Here is a 19,284-nt window from a genome sequence, read left to right as displayed (position 1 = left end):
TCCCCCTCCCCCTCCCGCAGCCGACTCGTTTTTTCCCCTCGTTGCCGCTCGTGGCCGCTCTCCGTCTGCTCCGCCTCGCTTGTGGAACGCGCCCGATGCCGCTCAGCGGGGCCGGCCCTTCGCTCCATGGCGCGGCCGTCGCGCCGCCGCCGCCCCCCCGTCCGTGATTCCCGGCCCGTAGCGCCGCACTCAGCTCCCGCCGGGCCCCGGCCCGCAGCGCCGCCGCCATGGGCCGCGAGCAGCCGGACTGAGCGCCAGGTACGGACCGACAGACAGACACAGACCGACTGACTGACCGACACACCGACAGACAGACACACCGACAGACAGACAGACCGACTGACTGACCGACCGCTCCCCGTTCGTCCCCGTCCGCTCCCCCCGCTGTCCGTCCCGCTCGTTCCTCTCAGTCTCGTTCCCTCCGATCTCATCCCGCCGCTCCTCAGCTCTTTCCCCCCCTTTTCTCTCTTATTTTCCCCCTTTTTCCCTTGTTTTCTCCCCCGTTTTTTACCGTTTCTCCCCGTACTTCGCCTCTTTTCCCTTCTAACCCGTTCCTTTTACTCCCCTTTCCATTCCTTTTTTTCTCTTTCCACCCCGTTTTTATTTCTCTCCTTCTCGTTCATTTTTCTGCCTTAATTTCCTTCTCCCCTTTTCCTTCCACGTTTCCCATCTGACTTTTTCCCCTCGTTTCTCTCCCCTTTTCCCCTATTTCTTCCCTCTTTTCCCCCTGTTTCTTCCCCTATTTCTTCCCCCATTTTCCCCCTTCGCCTTTTTTCCTCCCCGCTCTTTTCCCCCTCTTTATTTTCCCCTTTTCCACCCCATTTTCCTTTCGTTCCGTTCCGTTTTTCTCCTTTTTTACCCCCTCCATTTTCTCCTCATTTTTTTCCTTTCCCCGTTTTTTCCCCTTTTATCCCATTTCCTTCCCCCCTTTTTCCCTCTTCTCCCCAATTTCGCCCCTTTCCCCCCTTTTCTTTTCCTCCTTTCCTCCCTTTTCTCCCGTTTTTCCTTTCATTCTCCCTCTGTTTTTCCATAATTCCCCTATTTTTCTCCCCCCTTTTTATCCCTTTTTCTCCTTCCCCCCCCCCCCCGCATTTTCCCCCCTTTTTCCTCATTTTTCGCCTTTTTTCCCCTTCGGTTCCATTTTTTCCACCTTTTTTCCTTTCCCATTTTTTCTCCTTTTTCTTCCCCCTTTTTTTCTCCCTTTTTCCTTTATTTTCCCCTTATTTTCGCTCTCTTTTCCTTGCCCCCTTCCCTTTTTCCCCTCTTATTTTCCACCTCTTTTTTCCTCCCCTCTTTTCCCCCCCGATTCCCCTCCTTTCCCCTCTCATCTTTCACTTTTCCCCTCCTTTTCCATCCCTCCCCCCCTTTATTTCTCTCCATTTCCACCCGCTTTGTTTCCCTCCGATCCCCATCGGATCCGATGGCTCCAGCAGTTCGGACCGACCCGCTCTCGTTGCAGCCCCGCATCGGAGCCGTTCGTACGGAATGATCCGAGATGAGCTGAAAGATTTCTCCGTGCTTTTTCTGTACCTTCTCCTTCCTTTTATCGCTCCCTGCGCCGTTCCCTCTCCTCTCCCCGCCATTATATTTTATCCTCCTTTTGCTTTTTGTTTTTTTTCTCCCCTTTACCCTTCCATCCCCCCCCTTAATTCCTCCCTTACATTCCACGGCTTCTCTTCCCCCGCTATTAAACCCTCCTTCCTCTCCTCTCCGTTCCCCGTGTGTCTCTACCGGCCGCTCTCCCGTTCTGACCCGCCGCCCGTTGTGTCTCCGCAGGCAGCACCGAGCCGGGGGCTGGCACCCTGCACCGCGCCATGGCACGCTCGGACTCGTTGTTCTTGAAAACCATCTGATTTCGTGGGGGGAGGAGAAGCAGCAGAAGAAAAAAAGAGAGGAAAAAAAAAACAAAAAACAAATAGAGGGGGGGGCGGCGGCGGGAGGGAAGGGGGAGAAAACGGCGACGAACGACGACAGCGATCCGGGAGACTCCTGGAAGCCGGCGAGCGGATGATGGATGGCCGAGACTTCGGGCCCCCCCCCCGCTCGGCGCACGGTCCCCCCCCACCGCTGCTTTCGGGGCTGCCCATGGACGGGCACCGCTTGGCCGCCGGCCGCCTGCCCCCCTCCGCTCCCCTGGCCGCGGGGCTGCCCGCAGCGTTACAGCCCGGAAAGTTCCTGGCGTCCGGCATCGGCCTCCACGCACACCCGGGTAAGAGCGCTGCCAACCGGGTTGGATCCTCGTAAGCTTTAGAGCCGGGTCGGACGTAGCCGTGCTTTAAACCCCGCGTAGATGGGCTTTAAAATCCCGCAGAGCCGCGTTTTGCTGCGCCGACATCGGTGCGTTACAACCCCGACCGTGCTGCCTCCTGAGCCCCGGGACTCCGTGTTTTAGAGCCCCGAACAGAAGGGCTTTGAGCCCCGAATAGAAGGAAGGGCTTTGAGCCCCGAATGCCTGTATTTTAGAGCCTGTATATTTGCGCTCTCCATTCCTTAATACATCTGTTTTACAGCCCCAAATTCTGTGCTGTAAACCCCATTTCTATGCGCTCCGAAGTCCCAGATATTCACGGCTCGCAGCCCCACGTATCCGTGCTTTAAATCCCATATTATCCGTGTTTTAGACCCCAAAAATCTGTGCTTTAGAGCGCGGATCCCTGAGCTTTTAAACCCCGGACAGATGTGCTTTAAAACCCCGACACCCGCAATCCTGCCCTGCCGATCCTGGTGTTCGGGAGCCACAAATAAATGAGCTTTAAACCCCACATAGCTGTGCTGCCGAGCCCATATATAAATATCTATTTATGTATACATATATATATACACTCACGCTCCAGAATCGCAGATATCTGTGCTTCAGATCCCAAATATTCCTGCATTAAGCCGCACACAGACACAGTTTAAACCCCGGCTATCTGCGCTTTCAAGCCCCCGAATATTTGTGCTTTTAACCCCAAAAATTCATATTGCCGAGTCCCGGAGCTCCACGCTTTATATCCCACATACACACACTCTGCAGTCCCAAATCCTAATGGTTTAGACCAGGAATATCTGTGCTTAAAACCCCAATTATAAGTGCTTTAGAGCCCCCAATAGCCGTGCATTGGATCTGTGTGCTCCCCAGCCCCGGGTGTATGTGTCTGCAAGCCCAGATCTGTGTGCTTTGGAGCCCCAAAAATAGACATTTTTGTGCCCCAAATATCTGCTTTTAAGCCCAAAATCCCACAGTGTTAACATTGTAGTTGAGCGCTCCAGAATATCGAGTGTTTGTGCTTTCAATTCCATACTTTAGTGGTTTAAAGCCCAGCTATCCGTGCTCCGAGTCCCAAATACGGGTGCTCTAAACCCATATATAAGTGTGCTCTGAGCCCCGGCTCGGTGTGATTCGGAGCCCCAGCTCCATGCCCTGCATGTCGTATGGCTTTTCCTAAAGGCTTTGCTTGGGGTGAAGGGGGATTAAAAAACACCCACCGCAACAAACAGGGAATGTAAGGAAGAAAATAGTGGGAATGTGGGGAAAATGGCTGCGATTTATGGCAGCCGTTCGGGGAATCTCAGCCGGGTGGAAAATCCCTGCGTGGCTTTGGGGCCGTCCCTTCCAGAGCCGGGAATGGAGGCTGGGCTGGGGGCAGCGCAGAGGGAAGGCAGCGCTGTGGGGCTGCCCCCAGCCTGTTACCTCCGATTATTATTATTATTTTTATTACAATTTGCTTTTATTTTTGCTCTGTGTCCGCGGGTGCCCAACATACCCATCCGTTTAAAAATACACCCTGTTTCTTCCTTTTTATTTTGCTTTCTTTTTTCCCCAGCTCTGTTTGCCCCATGGGCCGTCAGGCTCCATCTCCCTCTTTCCCCCTTGGCGCGGTGGGACTTTGCCCTTCGGATTTGCTTTACCGCCTTCTTTTCTTTCGTTCCCATTTTCCCCCCCTTTTTCTCCCTCTTTTTCCTCCCCACTCTCCCTTTCCTTTCTCCCCCCATTTTTTTCCTCTCCCTCCCCCTTTTTTTCCCCATTCTCCTCCCATTTTCACCCCTTTCTCCCCCCTATTCTGACCATAAGGGTGGTTGCTGTGTGCTGCTGATGAGAGCAGCACATTTCCCAACCACAACCCTCTGCTTTTCTCTCGGACCGATCAGCTCCGTATCCGTGAGCACAGTGCCCAGACCTGCAGGGAGAACACCCAAACCGAGTGCTGCACAGCCCAGCAGCAGCCCTGCCTGCTTCCTCCCTATTACCCTTTATTTTAACCTCTTTTTAATCCATTTTTATCAATATTTTAGCTCCCTTACGCCGTGTTTTCCTACCCCCCCAGCCTCGCATACAGCAGGACTCAATCTGCAGTGTTCCAGATGGACGCTGTGTGCGTTGGGTCGCTTCGTGATGGGGTTTTTTTGTTGCTGTTTCCCCCCAAATCACCATTTCTGCCCCTTTTCCCTGCCTCCACCTGCACAGCTGCAGCTTTGTCCCCCAAGGGAAGCGCTGAGCCCCCATCCCGCTCCCATTGAGCTGCAGGGATTGATCTGTGTATCATTGCAGCATCCCGAACCCATCGCTTTGGCGTTGCTCTGTGTGTGTTCCTCCTTATTCTTTGCTGCTGCTGTTGTTCCATTTGGGTTGTTTTTTTGGAAGGGAGCCTTGCGCAAGGGGCGAAGGGCGGCAGGCGGCAGCCAGCGCCTTTAAATAGAGCAGCTCCAGCCCCAGCTGTGACCCCCCTCCATCCGCCGCTGTGTTGGAGCCATCCCAGCTCCCTCCTAAGATAAATACCCACAGAAAGGCTTCGTGTAGGCAACCCCCAGCCTGGGGCTTGGGGGGGGGAGGGCCATTGCTGGGGGTATTTTCCCAGGGATGGGCTGAGGGCAGGGCGATGGCGGCAGTGGGATTTGGGCTGTGGATGGAGGAGGGTGCAGCCTATGGAGCTGGGGGAGGGGGTCTGTCCCAGGTCACCATAGGGGGTGGTGTCCGGCTCTGTCCCTTCCCCGCCCCATCTCCGTGCTGTTCTTGGCAGCCGTTGTGTCTGGGGGGGGTTGTGGAGGGTTGGCTGCAGTCAGGAGCAGAGCGTAGTAATAACAATAAAAATCTGCTTTCCCTGTGGATTTGGGGTGCTCTTCTCGGGTGGGTGGCTGGGCTGTTTGTGTGCTTCCCTGCCTGCGCTGGCGGTGAAGCACGGAGATATATTGGGGTCTGTACAGTGAAACATGGAGATTGATCAGGGCACTCCTGCCTTCTGGTCCAGCTCTGCTATGGGTTTCCCAGCCTAACCTGGAGCATATAGGAGACCCTCCCTCATCCTGCAGGGGAGCATTGCTATGCCAGCAAAGCCCTGCTGGAGCCATCCTGGGAATGGGAGTAGAGCCCTGCTGGGGGTGTGGGTCCACGCGGTGCTTCTGGGGAGTTGTGCTGTGGTTTATGGCCCTGAATGGGGTGCTCACCCTGGGGGTGTGGGAAGTGCTTAGTGATGCTGCTGTGGGTCTCTGTGGTTTGGAGTGAAGCAGGGATGATCTCTGGGTTTGCACTGGGATTGAAATGATGGGGATAGGAATTTTGTTGTTGTTTTTGGAGGGGGTCTTCCTGCAATTTCATGCTGTGTGTTGGTGATGGGAGCCTGCCTGCCAAGGTGGGCTGGGCTGTAGGGTGGCATTTCTGTCCCGCAGGAGCTGTGTGCCACCCTCAGCCCCATCCCGAGTGCTTGGTGTGACTGGGCTGTAGGGCTGCACAGGGCACAAGGGCTCTCTCAGAGCCATGTCCCGTAGCATCCCGCTGTATTTTGGGGTTTTTATTCCTCGAGCTGTGCACTGCTCTGCTTCTGACCCACTGCGTTGGCCGAGATGTGCTTCATTAACACAGCTTCATTACCCTGCTCCTTTAAGCCATTCTCTGCTGCATAGCCGTGCCCTCAGCCCCGAGCTCTTGGCACAGCCCCAGTGACCCGGTGCTGGGGAAGCCCTGCCCCAGGATGAGGTGTGGGAAGGTCCCGGTGCTGCTCCCTGCACTGGTGGGATGGGAATGGCCGGGAATTAATCTTGCTGCAGCCGTGGAGAGCAGCAGATCTGCATTCCTTGCTCCTGCCTCCATCCATCTTCCCCTGCTTCGCTCCATCCATCGCTGCCCCCGCGCCGTTCCTTTCAGCACCACCCCCTGTGGTTTGGAATATGCTTTTAATACATTTGGTTTAATTGCTTTTAATTAAAAAAAAAAAAAAAAAAGAAATGCAATAAAATGAAGCGGCTGGTGCGCTTGGGAGGGAGGGACGAAGGGTTTCGGAGGGATTCGGCTCTGGCTGCCTGCAGTGCAATGGCATCAGCTGTGTGTGGATGGAGTGGTGCCTGTATTGTGCTGCCTGGGGTCCGATGTGTGCAGGGCTTAAGGGCTGGGTGCTGTGTGTCCTGCCCAGGCTGCCCGGTGTTGGGAGAAGGGAGAAAACGGTGCTTGTGGGCTGGGAGACTGTTTCTTGTTTGGTTGTATGCACACATAGATGGATGCACACATAGATGGATATACACATAGATGGAAACCCACATAGTGCTCCAGCGGCATCGGGAGCAGGTTGGAAATCTGTTAAGAGTCCAAAGGCTTAAATCTGAGTATGGATTTGTGGTGTTGGAATTAAAGCACAGTGCCGTGGTGTTTGCCCCTGTACTTATCTCCTGGTGTTGGGATGGGGACCAGGAAAGAGGTGTGGGTGATGCTCAGGAGAATGTGGGAATGGAAAAGGGGCTGAACAAGGGAGAAGGGGGGAGCCTGGGCACAGACAGCACGTTGGAGCCTGGGTTCATAAGGAAAAGCAGCTTATGGGAATGCAGTGTGTCTGCAGGAACAGCAGCGCTGGTGCAGCACTGCGTTCCCAGCTCCGCGTTGTCCAGAGCCAGCAGCAGTTACAGGTGGCACTCACCCAGCCCAGGGCTGCCTGCTGCCCAGCTCACAGCGGTGTTGGGTTTCTCAGTGGGAAGGAGGGGCGGATAACGTGGCACGGTCCCATTTAACCTGCTGGTGACCTGGTCTGAAGTCATTGTGGCTGAAAATAGGCTGTGCTGCCTGCAGGGCATGGCTCGTGGCTCTGGGAGCTCTGTGAAGCTGCTGGAATTGCTGCTGGCAGGTGATGTGGGGCCGGTGCTGTGCCATGCTGCAGTAATGGCCCCCACTGGGTGCCCGTGGATCTCCTGGTGCTGCCTAATGAGCTCTGCTATAACCATCATGCGGGTGTTGCTGGGTTAATTGTGCAGGAGCCCGAGCTTGATGGTTTGCCGCTTCTACACTGGTTTTGAGTAATTAAAGCAAAATGAGAATAACAGGAAGGAATTGGGTGAAGTTTCTTTGCTTAGCACAGATGCAAACTGTGCGTGCACATGGTTGGTGGGACCAGTGCTGGCCTTAGGGTCTCCATATAGGACAGCTCCATCCCCAGGGCTCGTGGGGCAGTGGTGGCACCCGGGTGGTCGGAGCTGTCCTGGGCAGGGCAGCTTGTTAGCAGCCAGTGATTCATTGCTGGGGATTTCGAGGAGGAATCTGAGAGTTTGGGTGCAGAACGTGGAGCTGGAGGGTGCGGTTGGAGGGAGACGTTGTGCAGGGAGAGGTTTGATGTGGTGCCCATGGGGGTGTTGGGTTTAATTCAGCAGAAAACAGGAGGCGTGTGGTGCAGCTGGGGATTCGGGCAGGGGACTGCTGTCACCAGCGGCGGTGATGCAGTATTGACACCTCTTGGGCTGTTTTCATGCTTTGGGATTAACATGGGGTGCATGGGATCGGGCTGGCTGTGCCTGTCCGATCCATGGTGATGCCTGCATGCACCCGAGCACACCAGGGCTGCCAGCCCCGGCAGGCACAGAGCTGCGGCGGCACGTTGAGCTGACTGCTGCTTCCCCATGGAGCTGTGCTCATAATACGGCCAGAAAGAACAGAGCCAGCAGCCTGGCTCACAGCTCCTGCCCTCTGCATCCTCCGGGCTGGGTGGGACGTGTGCTGGGAGCAGTAGGTGCTGCTGGGGTGGGGGGGTCCGCCTGGTGCTGCGGTGCTGACGCAGCCGCCAGCAGTAGTAAATATTGAGCAAGAGCTGCTTTAAAATAAAACAGCCTGGACAGCGAGGTTCCTACATGGAGTAAAGCGAAGTATAAAGAAATAATAGGTGTGGGTGCCAAGCTGGATTTGATTTAAAGAGGTGATTTTGCAGCTGAAGGGAAGCAGCGTGGTGGTGGGAGAGATGTGGGAGTCAGACTTAAGGGGTTGAGCTCCCAAGTCCTTCAGGGGATGGGCAGAATGGAGGCTGCAAATGTGCCTTAGGAGCAGCTGGCACGGTGGGGCTGGGCTTTGGGGCAGGGGGGATGGATGTGGTGGCACAGTGCAGCAGTCTGGGTGCATGTGATGCAGGGCTTTGGTGTCAGCGCCTGGGGGCTCACATTGCTGCTATCTCTTGCATGGCATGGAGTCAGACTGGCTCTGGTGCCTGGGGTGTCACTGCAGGGAGGAGGTGGCAGAGATTGATGCTGTCAGCGCTGCCGGCTCTCAGCTGTTGGTGAGCTGCAAATGTGTGTGTGAGAAGCAGCCCCCGCCGTGCTGCTGTGGGGTGGGGGGTGGGGGGTCCCCAAAAGGGTTCATTCCAGCAGGATGCTGCTGCTGGCGCTGGGATTGGGGATGTGCAGTGATTGTAGGCTCAGATTGAGGAGTCTTGGGGACTGTGTTGGGCTCAGAAACCTTCTGACCCACAGCCCCTTGCATCACAGCACAGTGCTGGGGGAGGGGGCGAGGTGGTTAGCAATATTTCATCACTGGCAGAAACCCATAACGGACAGATGGGCCCACGGGGGAGAATTACTTCACCTCTTCCAGGGCCTTCTGATGGGGCTGCGGCTTCTCCAGTGAGCAGGGCTTTCCCTTGTGATCACCCCTGGTCAGGGCTGTGTGCTTCCCTCCTGGCCAACAGCAGGGACCAGAGAGCTGAACACGATGGGTGCTTTGGGGATGCAGCTTCTTGGTGGTGCTGCCGGGTGGTTGGAAGCTGGGCAGTGTGGGGCTGAGCTCCCCACAGAGCTGCACCCCAGCAGCACTCCCCCAAGTGAGGCTCTGGTGTGTGGTTGCTGCGGTCGCTGCTATCTCAGCTCCCCATCATCCCATGCCCCGCTCGGCGGTGAGTCACAGGGCCCTGCCTGTTCCCCTCTGCCGCTTTGGAGAACCAAAGACGTTTTCATTGGGGTTGACACATCTGTGCCCACCAGGTTCCTCTAACAGCAGCCCTCAGTGATAGTGATGGATGGCTTCATTGACGGCTCCTGGGTACGTTTTACCACTGGGGAGCTGGGGCATTGGATACCCCAAGGATGTTATTCCCACCTCCCTTTGGCTTCCTCACTCCACGCCTGCCTCTCATTCCATCATCAGTCTGCAGGAGCGTGGCTCAGCCTGCCGAGCCCCTGGGCGCATCCCTGGGCAATAAGCATCTTGTGCCGGTTCAGCGACTGCCCCATCCCCGGGCACATGGCTGTGGTTACTCCTTCTCCCCTCCCTTCCCCTTGGCAGGAGCCCATGGTTGGGGTGAGTGGTGCGTTGCTCACTGCGGTTGAGTTTCTCCCCTTGGCATCACTTTCTGGCACAGAGATGCAAGGAGGAAGCGGTTTGCCTGCGGCCACTGCTGCGTGCCCGGTGCTGCAGGACGTGCCCGGGGCTGCCAGGCAGCAGGATTTGGGTGTGTGTGAAGCTTAGGGCAGCCAGAGGGCTGTGCGGAGGTAGGGATACTCTGCTGCTTGTTGGGGGTTGTGTTTGCATTGGGAAGGCTTTGGCAGGGGATGGATGGGTGAATGCAGCCCGGCAGCTTCTCCCCTTGCACTTAGCAAGGGCAAGTGGTGCAGATGAGGCTGTCTAAATAACGTGCGGTATTGACTGGCTCTCACAGATGGTGCCCCACGTGCAGCTTCAGGGGCTGAACTTCTCTCTCTTGGTTTTGGTGTGGTTTTGTTTGGATCCGGCTGAATGCCTGAAGTTTGAAACACGTCATTATTGCCTGTTTGCTGTCAGTGAGACTGTAGGATTTCGGGGTGGTTTGTTGCTGCTGGGGTCTGCAGAAAAGCTTGCAGAGGGCTCCAGTGGCTCCTTCAGACTCCTGGTGGCTTTTGTGCAGTTCCTAAATGTTGACACCGACTGGAGAGCTGCTTCCCCTTCTGCCCATTCCTGTTGCAGCGCAGTGCTGGGTTTGCAGTGTTGCCGGGTGCCATTTGGTGGCAGTGTTGCAGAAGAATTACCTCCTGCAGCCAAGTGCTTGTTTGATTCCCGATTTTATTATGACTATTCATTTACGAAATGCTGCTGATTTCCATGAGGATGCTGGGGGCTCACTCGGTGTCCAGGACAAAAGCCAGACCTGGGAACATGCTGTTCTCTTGCTGGCTGATGGCTGGTCTGACAGCTTTCAGCTCAGTGTTGCCATCCCCTTGGATAAGGTGCTGTTTTGGATAGGTGTGGTGCTGTTTTGTGCCAGCTGATGGGGATGGTGCGCTTGTGCTTCTCTCAAAAGCTGGTACCCAGTGTTGGGATGGGCTGTGTGGGCAAAGTGTGGGTTTGCAGCCCATCAGTGGGTGCTCTGTGGGGTGCTGTTGTGCATGGGGGACCTGAGCAGTGCTCCCTGCGCTGCTGTGTGTCCCCAGAGCTGGCCTGCAGGGGACCAACAGCTGCAACAGACAGTGCTCCACTTGGGCTGAAACCTTTCCCTCTTCTGTTTCCATCTTCCTGCAGGCTTTTCCCATCTGCCTAATGGGCTCTACCCGTCCTACATTCCCCTGAGCCACCTCGAGCCCCCCAGTGCTGGCAGCCCGCTGCTGGCCCAGCTGGGTCAGCACAGCCTCTTCGAGTCGCAGAAAGGTGAGAACATTCCTGCATGTCCGGCCCTTCCTTTGGGGATGGCTCAGCAGCTGGAGCTGATGGGTGTTGTGACATCCCGGGCTGATAACATGCCTCAGTTTTAGCAATACCAAAGTCTTGAATGACAGTGCTGCCAGGGGGTGTGGGGGTCACCGTCTCTGGACGTGCTGAAGAACCATGTGGATGTGGCACTGGGGAACGTGGTTTGATGTTGTGGTGGGATGGGTTGGGGTTGGACTTTGTGATCTGAGAGGTAACCGTAATGATTCTGCGACTGAGCCTGTGTCGGGCTGAAGGGGTGGGAGGCTGCTGTCATCCATCCTGTTTGCTTTTGCTTTACAGATGGGTTCTACCTATCCAGCCACGCAGCTCAGTCGGCCTTACACCCACAGCCGCCCCTCGCGAGGAGCACAGGCGGCCACACAGCGGGCGCTCTGCTGCGGGAGAAGGAGCTGGGGCAGCTGCACAAGAGCTCGAAGGAGAGCCTGAAAGACCCCGGTGTGAAGGAGCGGGGCTGCCGGACTGAGCTCTCCCTGCCCTTCGCCAAGAAGGAGGGCAGGCCAAAGGAGGAGCCGCGGCCCCGCAGCGTGGTAGACCTGACGCAGGACACCAAGCCTGACAGCGAGCGGAAAGTCAGTGTGGTGGAGAAGGCGGCGAAGGCGGGCGAGCGCCTGTCGCCCTTTCTGGCTGAGCACGTGCCATGTCGGGGAGGGGGCGGCGGGGAGGCGAAATCCAAGAACCCACTGCAGAGCTCATCCCTCAGCAACTGCAATGGCGGCGGGGATCCCGTGCTGAAGGTGCTGGGCGCCGAGCAGGACCGCTGCAACAAGGACCCCGCGCGGCACGATGAGAACGTGAGGCCTTCCGCGCACGCCCACGCCGAGCGGCTGAAGCGGGGCGAGACCCTGCTGCCCTCCGTGGGTGCCCTGCACGTCTCCTGCAGCTGTCCCTCCCCGCATCCCTCGCAGCCGAGCAAAATGGTGCCCGCTGCCACCTTCCCCCCTCAGCCCGTCCATTCCAGCGTGTACACCATCTTCCCGCCGGCCAAGGAGCTGGGAAGGGAGCACAAAGTCATTGCCCCCACCTTTGTGCCTTCGGTCGAGGCCTACGATGAGAGGAGTGGGCCCATCCAGATCGCCTCGCAGGCCCGCGACAACAAGGCCAAGGAGAAGGAGCTGGGCAAGGCTGGCGTGCTGCAGTCGCCCCCGGAGCGCTGCCTCGCTGACGCCTCCCGCGTGCTCCTCTCCCAGGACTTCTCTTGCCACAGCGATGCCAAAAGGATGGAGGCCCTGAGGGAAAAGGGGTCGGTGATCAGGGCCAACTCCATGGCTCTAAAGAGACAGGTCGCGTCGGAGCCCTTCCTCAACCGGCCGGGGCTGGGCTCTCCGGAGAGCAGGGAGTTCCTGGCCTCCAAGGACTTGCTGAAGTCGAGTCCGGAGGCGGAACACCGTCCCTGCGAGCGAGAGCGCTTCCAGCGATCCAGCTCCAAAGAAGCGACAAAGGTTTACGGCACTTTGGACTCCTCTCGGCAGCACCTGGAGCACAGCCAGCTGAAGCCGCCCGAGCAGAAGTGGAAACCCTTTGAGATGGGCAACTTTGCCACCACGCAGATGGCGGTGCTGGCAGCGCAGCACAACCACGTCACACGGGCAGAGGAGGAGGCCAAGAAGGTCTACCTGGACCCCAGCGGCCTGCCGCGTTCTTCGGTGGTGGGCTCACGGGGCGCTGCCGATGTCCTGCACCCCACCTCCCACAGCGAAGGCTCGGCCATGCAGAGCCTCATCAAGTACAGCGGCAGCTTTGCCAAGGAGACTGCATCCCGGCAGAGCTGTGGCAAGAAAAGCCCCTTCGGTGGCTTGGGCAACATGAAGTTGGACTCATCGCAGCTGGGCACCTCCAAAGTGCAGCAGCTGCTGACGCAGCAGCCGGCCAAGCAGCTGAAGAGGGACCCCGAAAGACCTGAGAGTGCCAAATCCTTCGGCCGTGAGAGCATCGGCTCGCAGGGTGAGGTGGAGGTGAGGCACCTGCCCGTCGGCATCGCTGTGGCTGTGGCCCGGCAGAAGGACAACAGCAGCAGCAGCAGTGGCAGCAAGCTGGCACCCAGCCTGGCGGACCGGGATCGCTCGCTGTCTCTCAGCAGCATCAAAGGTGGGTTTCCACGCCTGTCCCTAGGGCCTTCTGTGTGGATCTGCAGCAGGTAGATGGGCTGCATTGGGTGTTTTCAGCTCCCTTTGCCTCATGTTCCCAGCCAAGTTTTTGTTGTAAACGTTGGCAAAGTGAGGACTCTTCCTCCCAGTGCTGTGCTCACCATGGGGGTGTGGTTGCAGCTGCACTGTTCCCACTCTAGTGGGAATGGTGGGACGGTGCTCTGTGTGGTTTTGCTCCACTGTGGGCCATCACCTGCAGCCACGCTGAGCCGAAGCCCAGAGCCCACCAGAGCCTTGTTTGGGGGCTGCTGGCTGAGCCTGGGAGATCAGCCACCATGCGAGCAGTGAGGAGGAAGAGAACCCATTGCCAGCACCCCATTTCCTTTCTCTGTTTACCTCCTGGCACAGCTCCTTTCCATTGCTTTGACCCCCATGGATGCAGGGAGCAACAGAAACCCCACATCTCCCCGTTCCTGTCACCTCCCTTCGCCATTGGGAGCCGCTTGGGGATGTGGTGGACAGCACAGGGCTCTGCTTGTTCTGCCTTTCCATCGCCCGGACCCTCCCAACTCAACGTTAAATGTAATTTACTGAGCCCAGCTAAAAGGCTGCAAACAAGGGTTGAATTCTGGCCGGCCTGTGGGCCCGTTGCTAAGCGATGCAGTTGGCTTTCAGACAGAAAACAAGACTGCTTTTCTCCTCCTCTCGTCCCCCAAATGCTGCACCCCCCCTTTGTGTGCCAGGAGATATTCGTCTAATAACATTAGCTCGCTTGCGCTGAGTGGACGGTGCTTGAATGTTTAGACCTTTTAAGAAGGAGAAAGCAGGCTTTAGTGGGCTAATCTGTAGTATTTGGCAAGTAAAATGCAAGTATTTAGTGCTGGGCATTGGTTGTCAGGGGAACGGACCTGAGCCTTTCCTCTCTGCATAACTGATTGAATTTTTCTATGCGCTCTGTGCGTCATGTTCGTATATATGGACAAAATGATCATTCAGCATCCGAACAATCGTCGGTCTGTACGGCTAAAGGAGCGTCCCATTAGAGAGGCTGGGGAGGAATGGCACAAATTAGAAAGTCTGCGTGTGTGTGCGTGTGGGGGATGAGAAGAGGGTGGTGGAGCTGGCTGGGAATAGCAGCTCACAGGTAGTGGGGATGGGGGGGGGAGATGAGGGGCAGCTGCTGACCTTGGAAGGCCCTCTGGGAGGGAGAGGTGTGCGCCAGCGTTGAGAGCATCTTTGCCTGCAGCCCTTGGAAGGAGCCCAGGGAGAGGAGCTGGGAGAGATGTTGTCTTGTTGCTGCATTCCATCTGACAGTAAAAGCTGAGGGAATTGGAGACCTGACAGCATAAAAAAACACGGGCTGTCTGGGTTTGAGGAAATACACAGCGGGGTCCTCCTTCAAAAAGCTGCTTGTCAGCTGGGTGGACTGGCTGTTAGGGGGTGTCCTTGTGCCCAAACCTTACCTAGACAGCAAGGCTGGGATTTAGGGGTCACCCAGCTATAACATGGATGGGGGCAGCAGGGAAACGTGGGAAATAATGCATGTGTAAAAATGTAGTTAGGGATAAAGCAGCAGAAAACCATATCCAAAGTCAGGTAGCTGAAGCCTTTAGTTGAATAAGAGTGGCGGGGCTGAGTGTTGCAGTGTTTGCTGCTGTGCAGGTTGCTGCCTTCCCTGCCAGGCTGTGCTTGTGGGAGCTGTTGTGATCTTGAGGAGCTCTCTCTCAGCCCAACAACCAGCCCTTGTTTTGGATTCCTGCCCTCATCTGCCATATGTACCCTCGCCTCACCAGACCCTTTCCTGTTGCATGGCTTGGCAAGAGAGTGCAGGTTCCCTCTAAGGGACTGGGTTGCAGAATGGAGCCTGATGTTTTTATGAGCATCTGCAGGAAGGCAGGGCTTTGGAGCGCACCCAGTGCTCCCAGTTTGTGTGAGCATGAGATGCGCTGAGCACGGCAGTGTGGTTTGGTGCAAGGGTTTAGCTGGATCTTGTTGCCTTCCAAGCGGGTGGTGCTTCCAGGAGCCCCTCTTAGCAAGAATGGGGCCATGCAGACAGCCATACTCTGTCCTCCGGGCCTTGAACTCGGTACTTTGGGCAGACAGCTTTTCCAGGCTTCTCATCCCTGATGGTGCTGGTTTGTCTCTTAGGGCACAGCCGCTCTGAAGATGACTGCGGGGACGAGAGGAGTCGTCACCGGGATGGCCACCTCCTGGCAGGGCGGCTGGAGAGGGACCAGGAGAAGCTGCTCAGGTGAGGGTTGTTCCTGCCCCACGCACTTGTGTTCCCGTCCTCCTGCAGCACTCAGACCCTCTCATTCTCTCCCTTGCCTCCCCCATGACCAGAGAAAGCAAAGAGCTGGTGGATTTCGCTCGGATCCACCCCTCCGGCTGTGCCACGAACGGTTTGAACTCCAACCTGATGGTGACGGGAGGTCCGGCCTTGGCGGGCTCCGGGCGCTGGTCCACAGACCCGGCTTCGCACTTGGCAGCGCACCCCTGGCTCCCCCGAACTGGCAGCCCCTCCATGTGGCTGGCCGGCCACCCCTACGGTGAGTGCCCTAGAGGCACCCCAGGGTGCCCACAGCAATGTAACCCACTGCTGAGTGCCCAGGGAGGCTGCTCTCTGACCACAGGGGAACGGGAACGCGGTGTTTATGAAGCTATCAAACAGCAGATGACTTCTTGTGTGCATCCCCTCAGTCGTGATCATGGTGTTTCTTCTTCCAGGACTTGGCCATCCGTCCCTGCACCAGGGCATGACTCCAGGCTTCCCCCCTGCCATGGGAGGGGCCCTCCCTTCTGCCTACCAGTTTGCCAGAGACCCGCAGTCAGGGCAGCTTGTCGTTATCCCCAGTGAGCACTTGCCGCACTTTGGTAAGGACGTGAGCGTGTCCCTGAGGGGGGGAAGTGGCTTTGGAGTTGGCTCAATGGGGATGTGCATATCCAGGGGGAGCAGAAACCCCAGCTCTAGGTGGCCGTGGGCTTGCTTCTTGTTACACTGCGCTTTGGGAATGAAGATGTGTTATCTGCAGGACCAGTTTCTCACCCTGTAGAAAAGCACATAGAGTTTGGCTCCCCAGTTAGGAGAATTTGCTCTTGGGATCAACCAAGGATGGGCAAGCCAAGGCTGAGAGAGAGCACGGCTAGTCGGATGGCTCCAGAAGTTGGGGAGAAAGATGACATGCTTTCCCCTTTGCATTTCTGGTAGCGTTTTTGCATAGCCTGATGTTTGTCATCCCCTCACCATTGAATTGGGTTAGAGACTCTTGCCCTGAGCAACCTTTAATCCTATAACCTTGCTTGTTTTGCAGCAGAGTTGATGGACCGGGCTCCCCCGCTGTGGCCTGCCATGTACCCCCCGACCAGGAGTTCCCTGCAGCACGCACATCAGCTCCAGCTCCTTTCCCATCAGCAGCTGCTGCGGCAGCATGAGCTGTACATCCTGCAGCAGCAAGCAGCACACGCCATGGAGCTACAGCGGAGTGCTCAGCTTGTGGTACGTCCTGGAGAGCATCTAGCTTAGAGGTGAAAGCCCAAGGTTGGGCTGTCTAGGGGGTTTGTTGTAGAAACCCTGAGTGGTGTCAGGAGAGCTGCTCCTTGGCACGGCTGTGATTCCTTCCCTGGGGATAGCTCTGCTTATTGAGTGCTTTCATTCGTGCTCACCTCCAGGCAGACCTCCTGCAGTGGCTCAGAGGAGCAGCTGCAGTGCTGGCAGTGACTGCTCTGGGTCCTGGAGCCAGCTCCCATTCACCAGAAGGTTTTGGCAACCTTTAGGTTTCATTTGAGTGTGTTTTGCACCCAGTTAATTTTTGTAGTGGTCATCTGTTTTTAGGCCTTAGCTTTACATTTGTGCTTGCCAAACTGGAGGCTTAGAAATAGAAACCTTTTTTTGGGGGGAGGTTGCATTTGAAAGCTGAGACACCCTTCCCATGACTCCTGGATCTGGGGCTTCGTAAGAAAAGCTATTAAAAGCCTTATGATGAGTCCCAAAGGAATCTACATCTGTTTCTGCCAGTGCTTCCTATCAGAACTTTGTTCAGGTCCAAGAGGCCTTTCCTACCTCTGAGCACTTTAACCCTTCTCTATTCCAGCACTCTCCTAGGAGATGTTAGTTTAGGTTCAGTGTCTCCCTCTGTCACATTGGCCTTAAAGTGGTGTTGCAGTTGGTAGCACATGTTTTATTCCAGTTGGTGTTGGATAAAGATATGGTTTCGTTTGGTGGTAGGTCTGTGCTGCTTTCCAGGAGCAGGTGGAGATGTGCTGAGTTCTGCTCTGTTCTTATCACAGGAGAGGTTGAAGGCAAACGAACAGCGTGCGGATATGGAAGAGAAGGTGACGAAACGAAGCCTGGACAGTGCCAAATCGAGCCTGTCCTCCTCTGCCCAGGGACTGGTACACCGAAAGCCACCCGTGCTGTCGCCCAGCGCCTCCACGTCCTACAGCAAGGCTGTGAGTCCACCTCCCCTCTCTCCCAGGGCCTCACCCGTGTCTGTGCTCAAAGCTGAGGTGATCCAAAAGATGGAGGAGCCACCTTCGCAGCCAGCCTACTCCTACCCTGCCACCCCCAGCTCCCACCCCTCCAGCCCGCCCCCTGCCTCTCCACCCCCTGCCCCTGCCATCCCTCCAAAGGAAGAGGCACCTGAGTCTGTGGAGAAGAAAGATCTGGAGTTGGAAAAAGAGGCTGCTGGTCCGTTTCAGGCCTTGTTCCAAGGTAAGAGAGCCCTGCTTTGACAGAGTCCCATTGTGTTTGTGCTTGCCTCCCTTTTTCTCCTCAACTCTTTCCTGCTTCCATCCCTTTCCCTAAAGAAAACCGTGTTGCACCTCTGTAAAAGGCAGGGGAGAGGCAGGCAGCAGGGTGCTGTGGTCGGCTGGGATCGTTGTCTGGGTTCTAGGGGCACCTGGTGCTGTGGGCTTTCTTCTTCCCTTGGGTTGAGCCTGGTTTGGTTCCTCCTGAACTGAAATCTCCATGGGAGGAGGAATGCAGGATGCAGATCCCGCTGTAGTTGCTGGAGATATGCAAGAGGGATGTCTCTGGTGCTGCGGCCTGAGACAGAGGGTGGCAGCTTGGCTGGAAGAGGGATGCCCAAGTAGCCACTGTCTGAGACTAGAAAGAGCTGTGAGTTGATGGAAGTGAAGGGGACCCATCCCTGTGCCTCCATAAGGGAAGCCACATTGGAGAGCTTGCCATTACACAACTTGTCCCTTCCAATGTCTTGCAGAGATCCCCCCTGGATATCCGTTCCAGTCCTTGCCTCCCTCCTTCGGCAGACACTATCCCTACCTCCTTCAGCCCACTGCGGCAGCTGATGCAGACGGCCTGGCTCCCGATGTCCCGCTGCCTGCCGAAGGCTCTGAGCACATGGAGCTTTCCCCTGAGGTCAAACCCATCCACCTGTCTCCGTCCAAAATGCTAGAACCCATCCCAACTGCAGCAGAAGAGGAGTCGTTGGAAGAGAGGGTGAAATCAGAAGTGCAAATGGAGGAAAGCCAAGAGGGCATCTGTGAGCAGGACATGGGGGCTCTGAACATCGGCACCGCTGCGGCTGTCCCAGTGCAGAATGTGGACAGCTGCAATTTGCTGTTGCATCAAGAAGAAACCTTGGGTGCTATGGAGCAGGACCAGGAAGATCTCCAGAGCTGCCCACCTCCTTACCAGGTTGTTGCTTGCCAGGTGGAAGATGAGGCTCAGGCAGAGAACGAGGGTGGAACAGAAACCTGCTCAGTGCACATGGACTATGACAGCTCACTAGTGCACACCGAGAACGAGACACCTGAGATGGACTTGACGCCCCAGCAGGAGGAGGCCTCGGTAGCCATAGATCTGCAGGGTGCTGACGTGCCCCGGGGCAGGGACTTTCCCAGCCTGCCCCCTGAAGAGAGCGAGCAGAGGCCAGAGATGCCCTCCTACCCTGATGAGGCAATCTCTTGCCAAATCCCAACTCTGGACATCAAGCCAGGCGACCCGCTGGCGGGGATGAACGCTTTGGTAGCTGCCACAGAAATGCCTCAGGCTTGTTCTTTGTTGACTACTGCCAGCGTCACTCCATCACAGATGCAGATGGAGGTGTTACCTGACCAGGCCTTGGAGCATTCCTTCCTGCAAGGGATCACTTTGCTGAGTGAGATTGCGGAGATGGAGCTGGAGAAACGGAAGCAAGAAATGCAAAGTAAGTGGTGGGAGCGAGGTCTGGCCTGCTTTGGGCTGAGTCAGGTCTGCTTGTGCTCTGCACGGACAGAGGAGCAGAGGCCCAGCTGAGATCTGTTGTAGGCTCAGCCAGGCAGTAAGGAGTTGTGTCCCAA

At 56.5% G+C, this 19,284-nt stretch overlaps 1 protein-coding gene across 6 annotated transcripts in view; it reads left to right on the top strand.

Annotated features, from left to right (window-relative positions):
* The first annotated feature begins 71 nt into the window (after positions 1-71).
* TNRC18 (trinucleotide repeat containing 18) overlaps positions 72-19,284 on the top strand; it is a 46,856-nt gene continuing 27,643 nt past the window's right edge. For all 6 annotated transcript variants that reach the window (XR_014933800.1, XM_085513875.1, XM_015876742.3 and 3 more), the window contains exons 1-10: positions 72-258; positions 1,777-2,209; positions 10,712-10,837; positions 11,180-12,985; positions 15,133-15,235; positions 15,328-15,533; positions 15,712-15,858; positions 16,296-16,480; positions 17,272-17,695; positions 18,204-19,151. Coding sequence is in view for 5 of the 6 variants with exons in the window: in XM_085513875.1 (XP_085370001.1) it covers positions 2,008-2,209; positions 10,712-10,837; positions 11,180-12,985; positions 15,133-15,235; positions 15,328-15,533; positions 15,712-15,858; positions 16,296-16,480; positions 17,272-17,695; positions 18,204-19,151 (4,147 nt within the window). In the remaining variant the exon portion in view is untranslated. The remainder of the gene's footprint in view (positions 259-1,776; positions 2,210-10,711; positions 10,838-11,179; positions 12,986-15,132; positions 15,236-15,327; positions 15,534-15,711; positions 15,859-16,295; positions 16,481-17,271; positions 17,696-18,203; positions 19,152-19,284) is intronic.

Source organism: Coturnix japonica, chromosome 13 (assembly GCF_054131305.1).
Source record: "Coturnix japonica strain WE chromosome 13, WE-NBRP24, whole genome shotgun sequence".
NCBI classification, from domain to species: Eukaryota; Metazoa; Chordata; class Aves; order Galliformes; family Phasianidae; genus Coturnix; species Coturnix japonica.
Note: the sequence above shows the minus strand (reverse complement) of the source record. Positions and strands in the feature narration are given on the sequence as shown.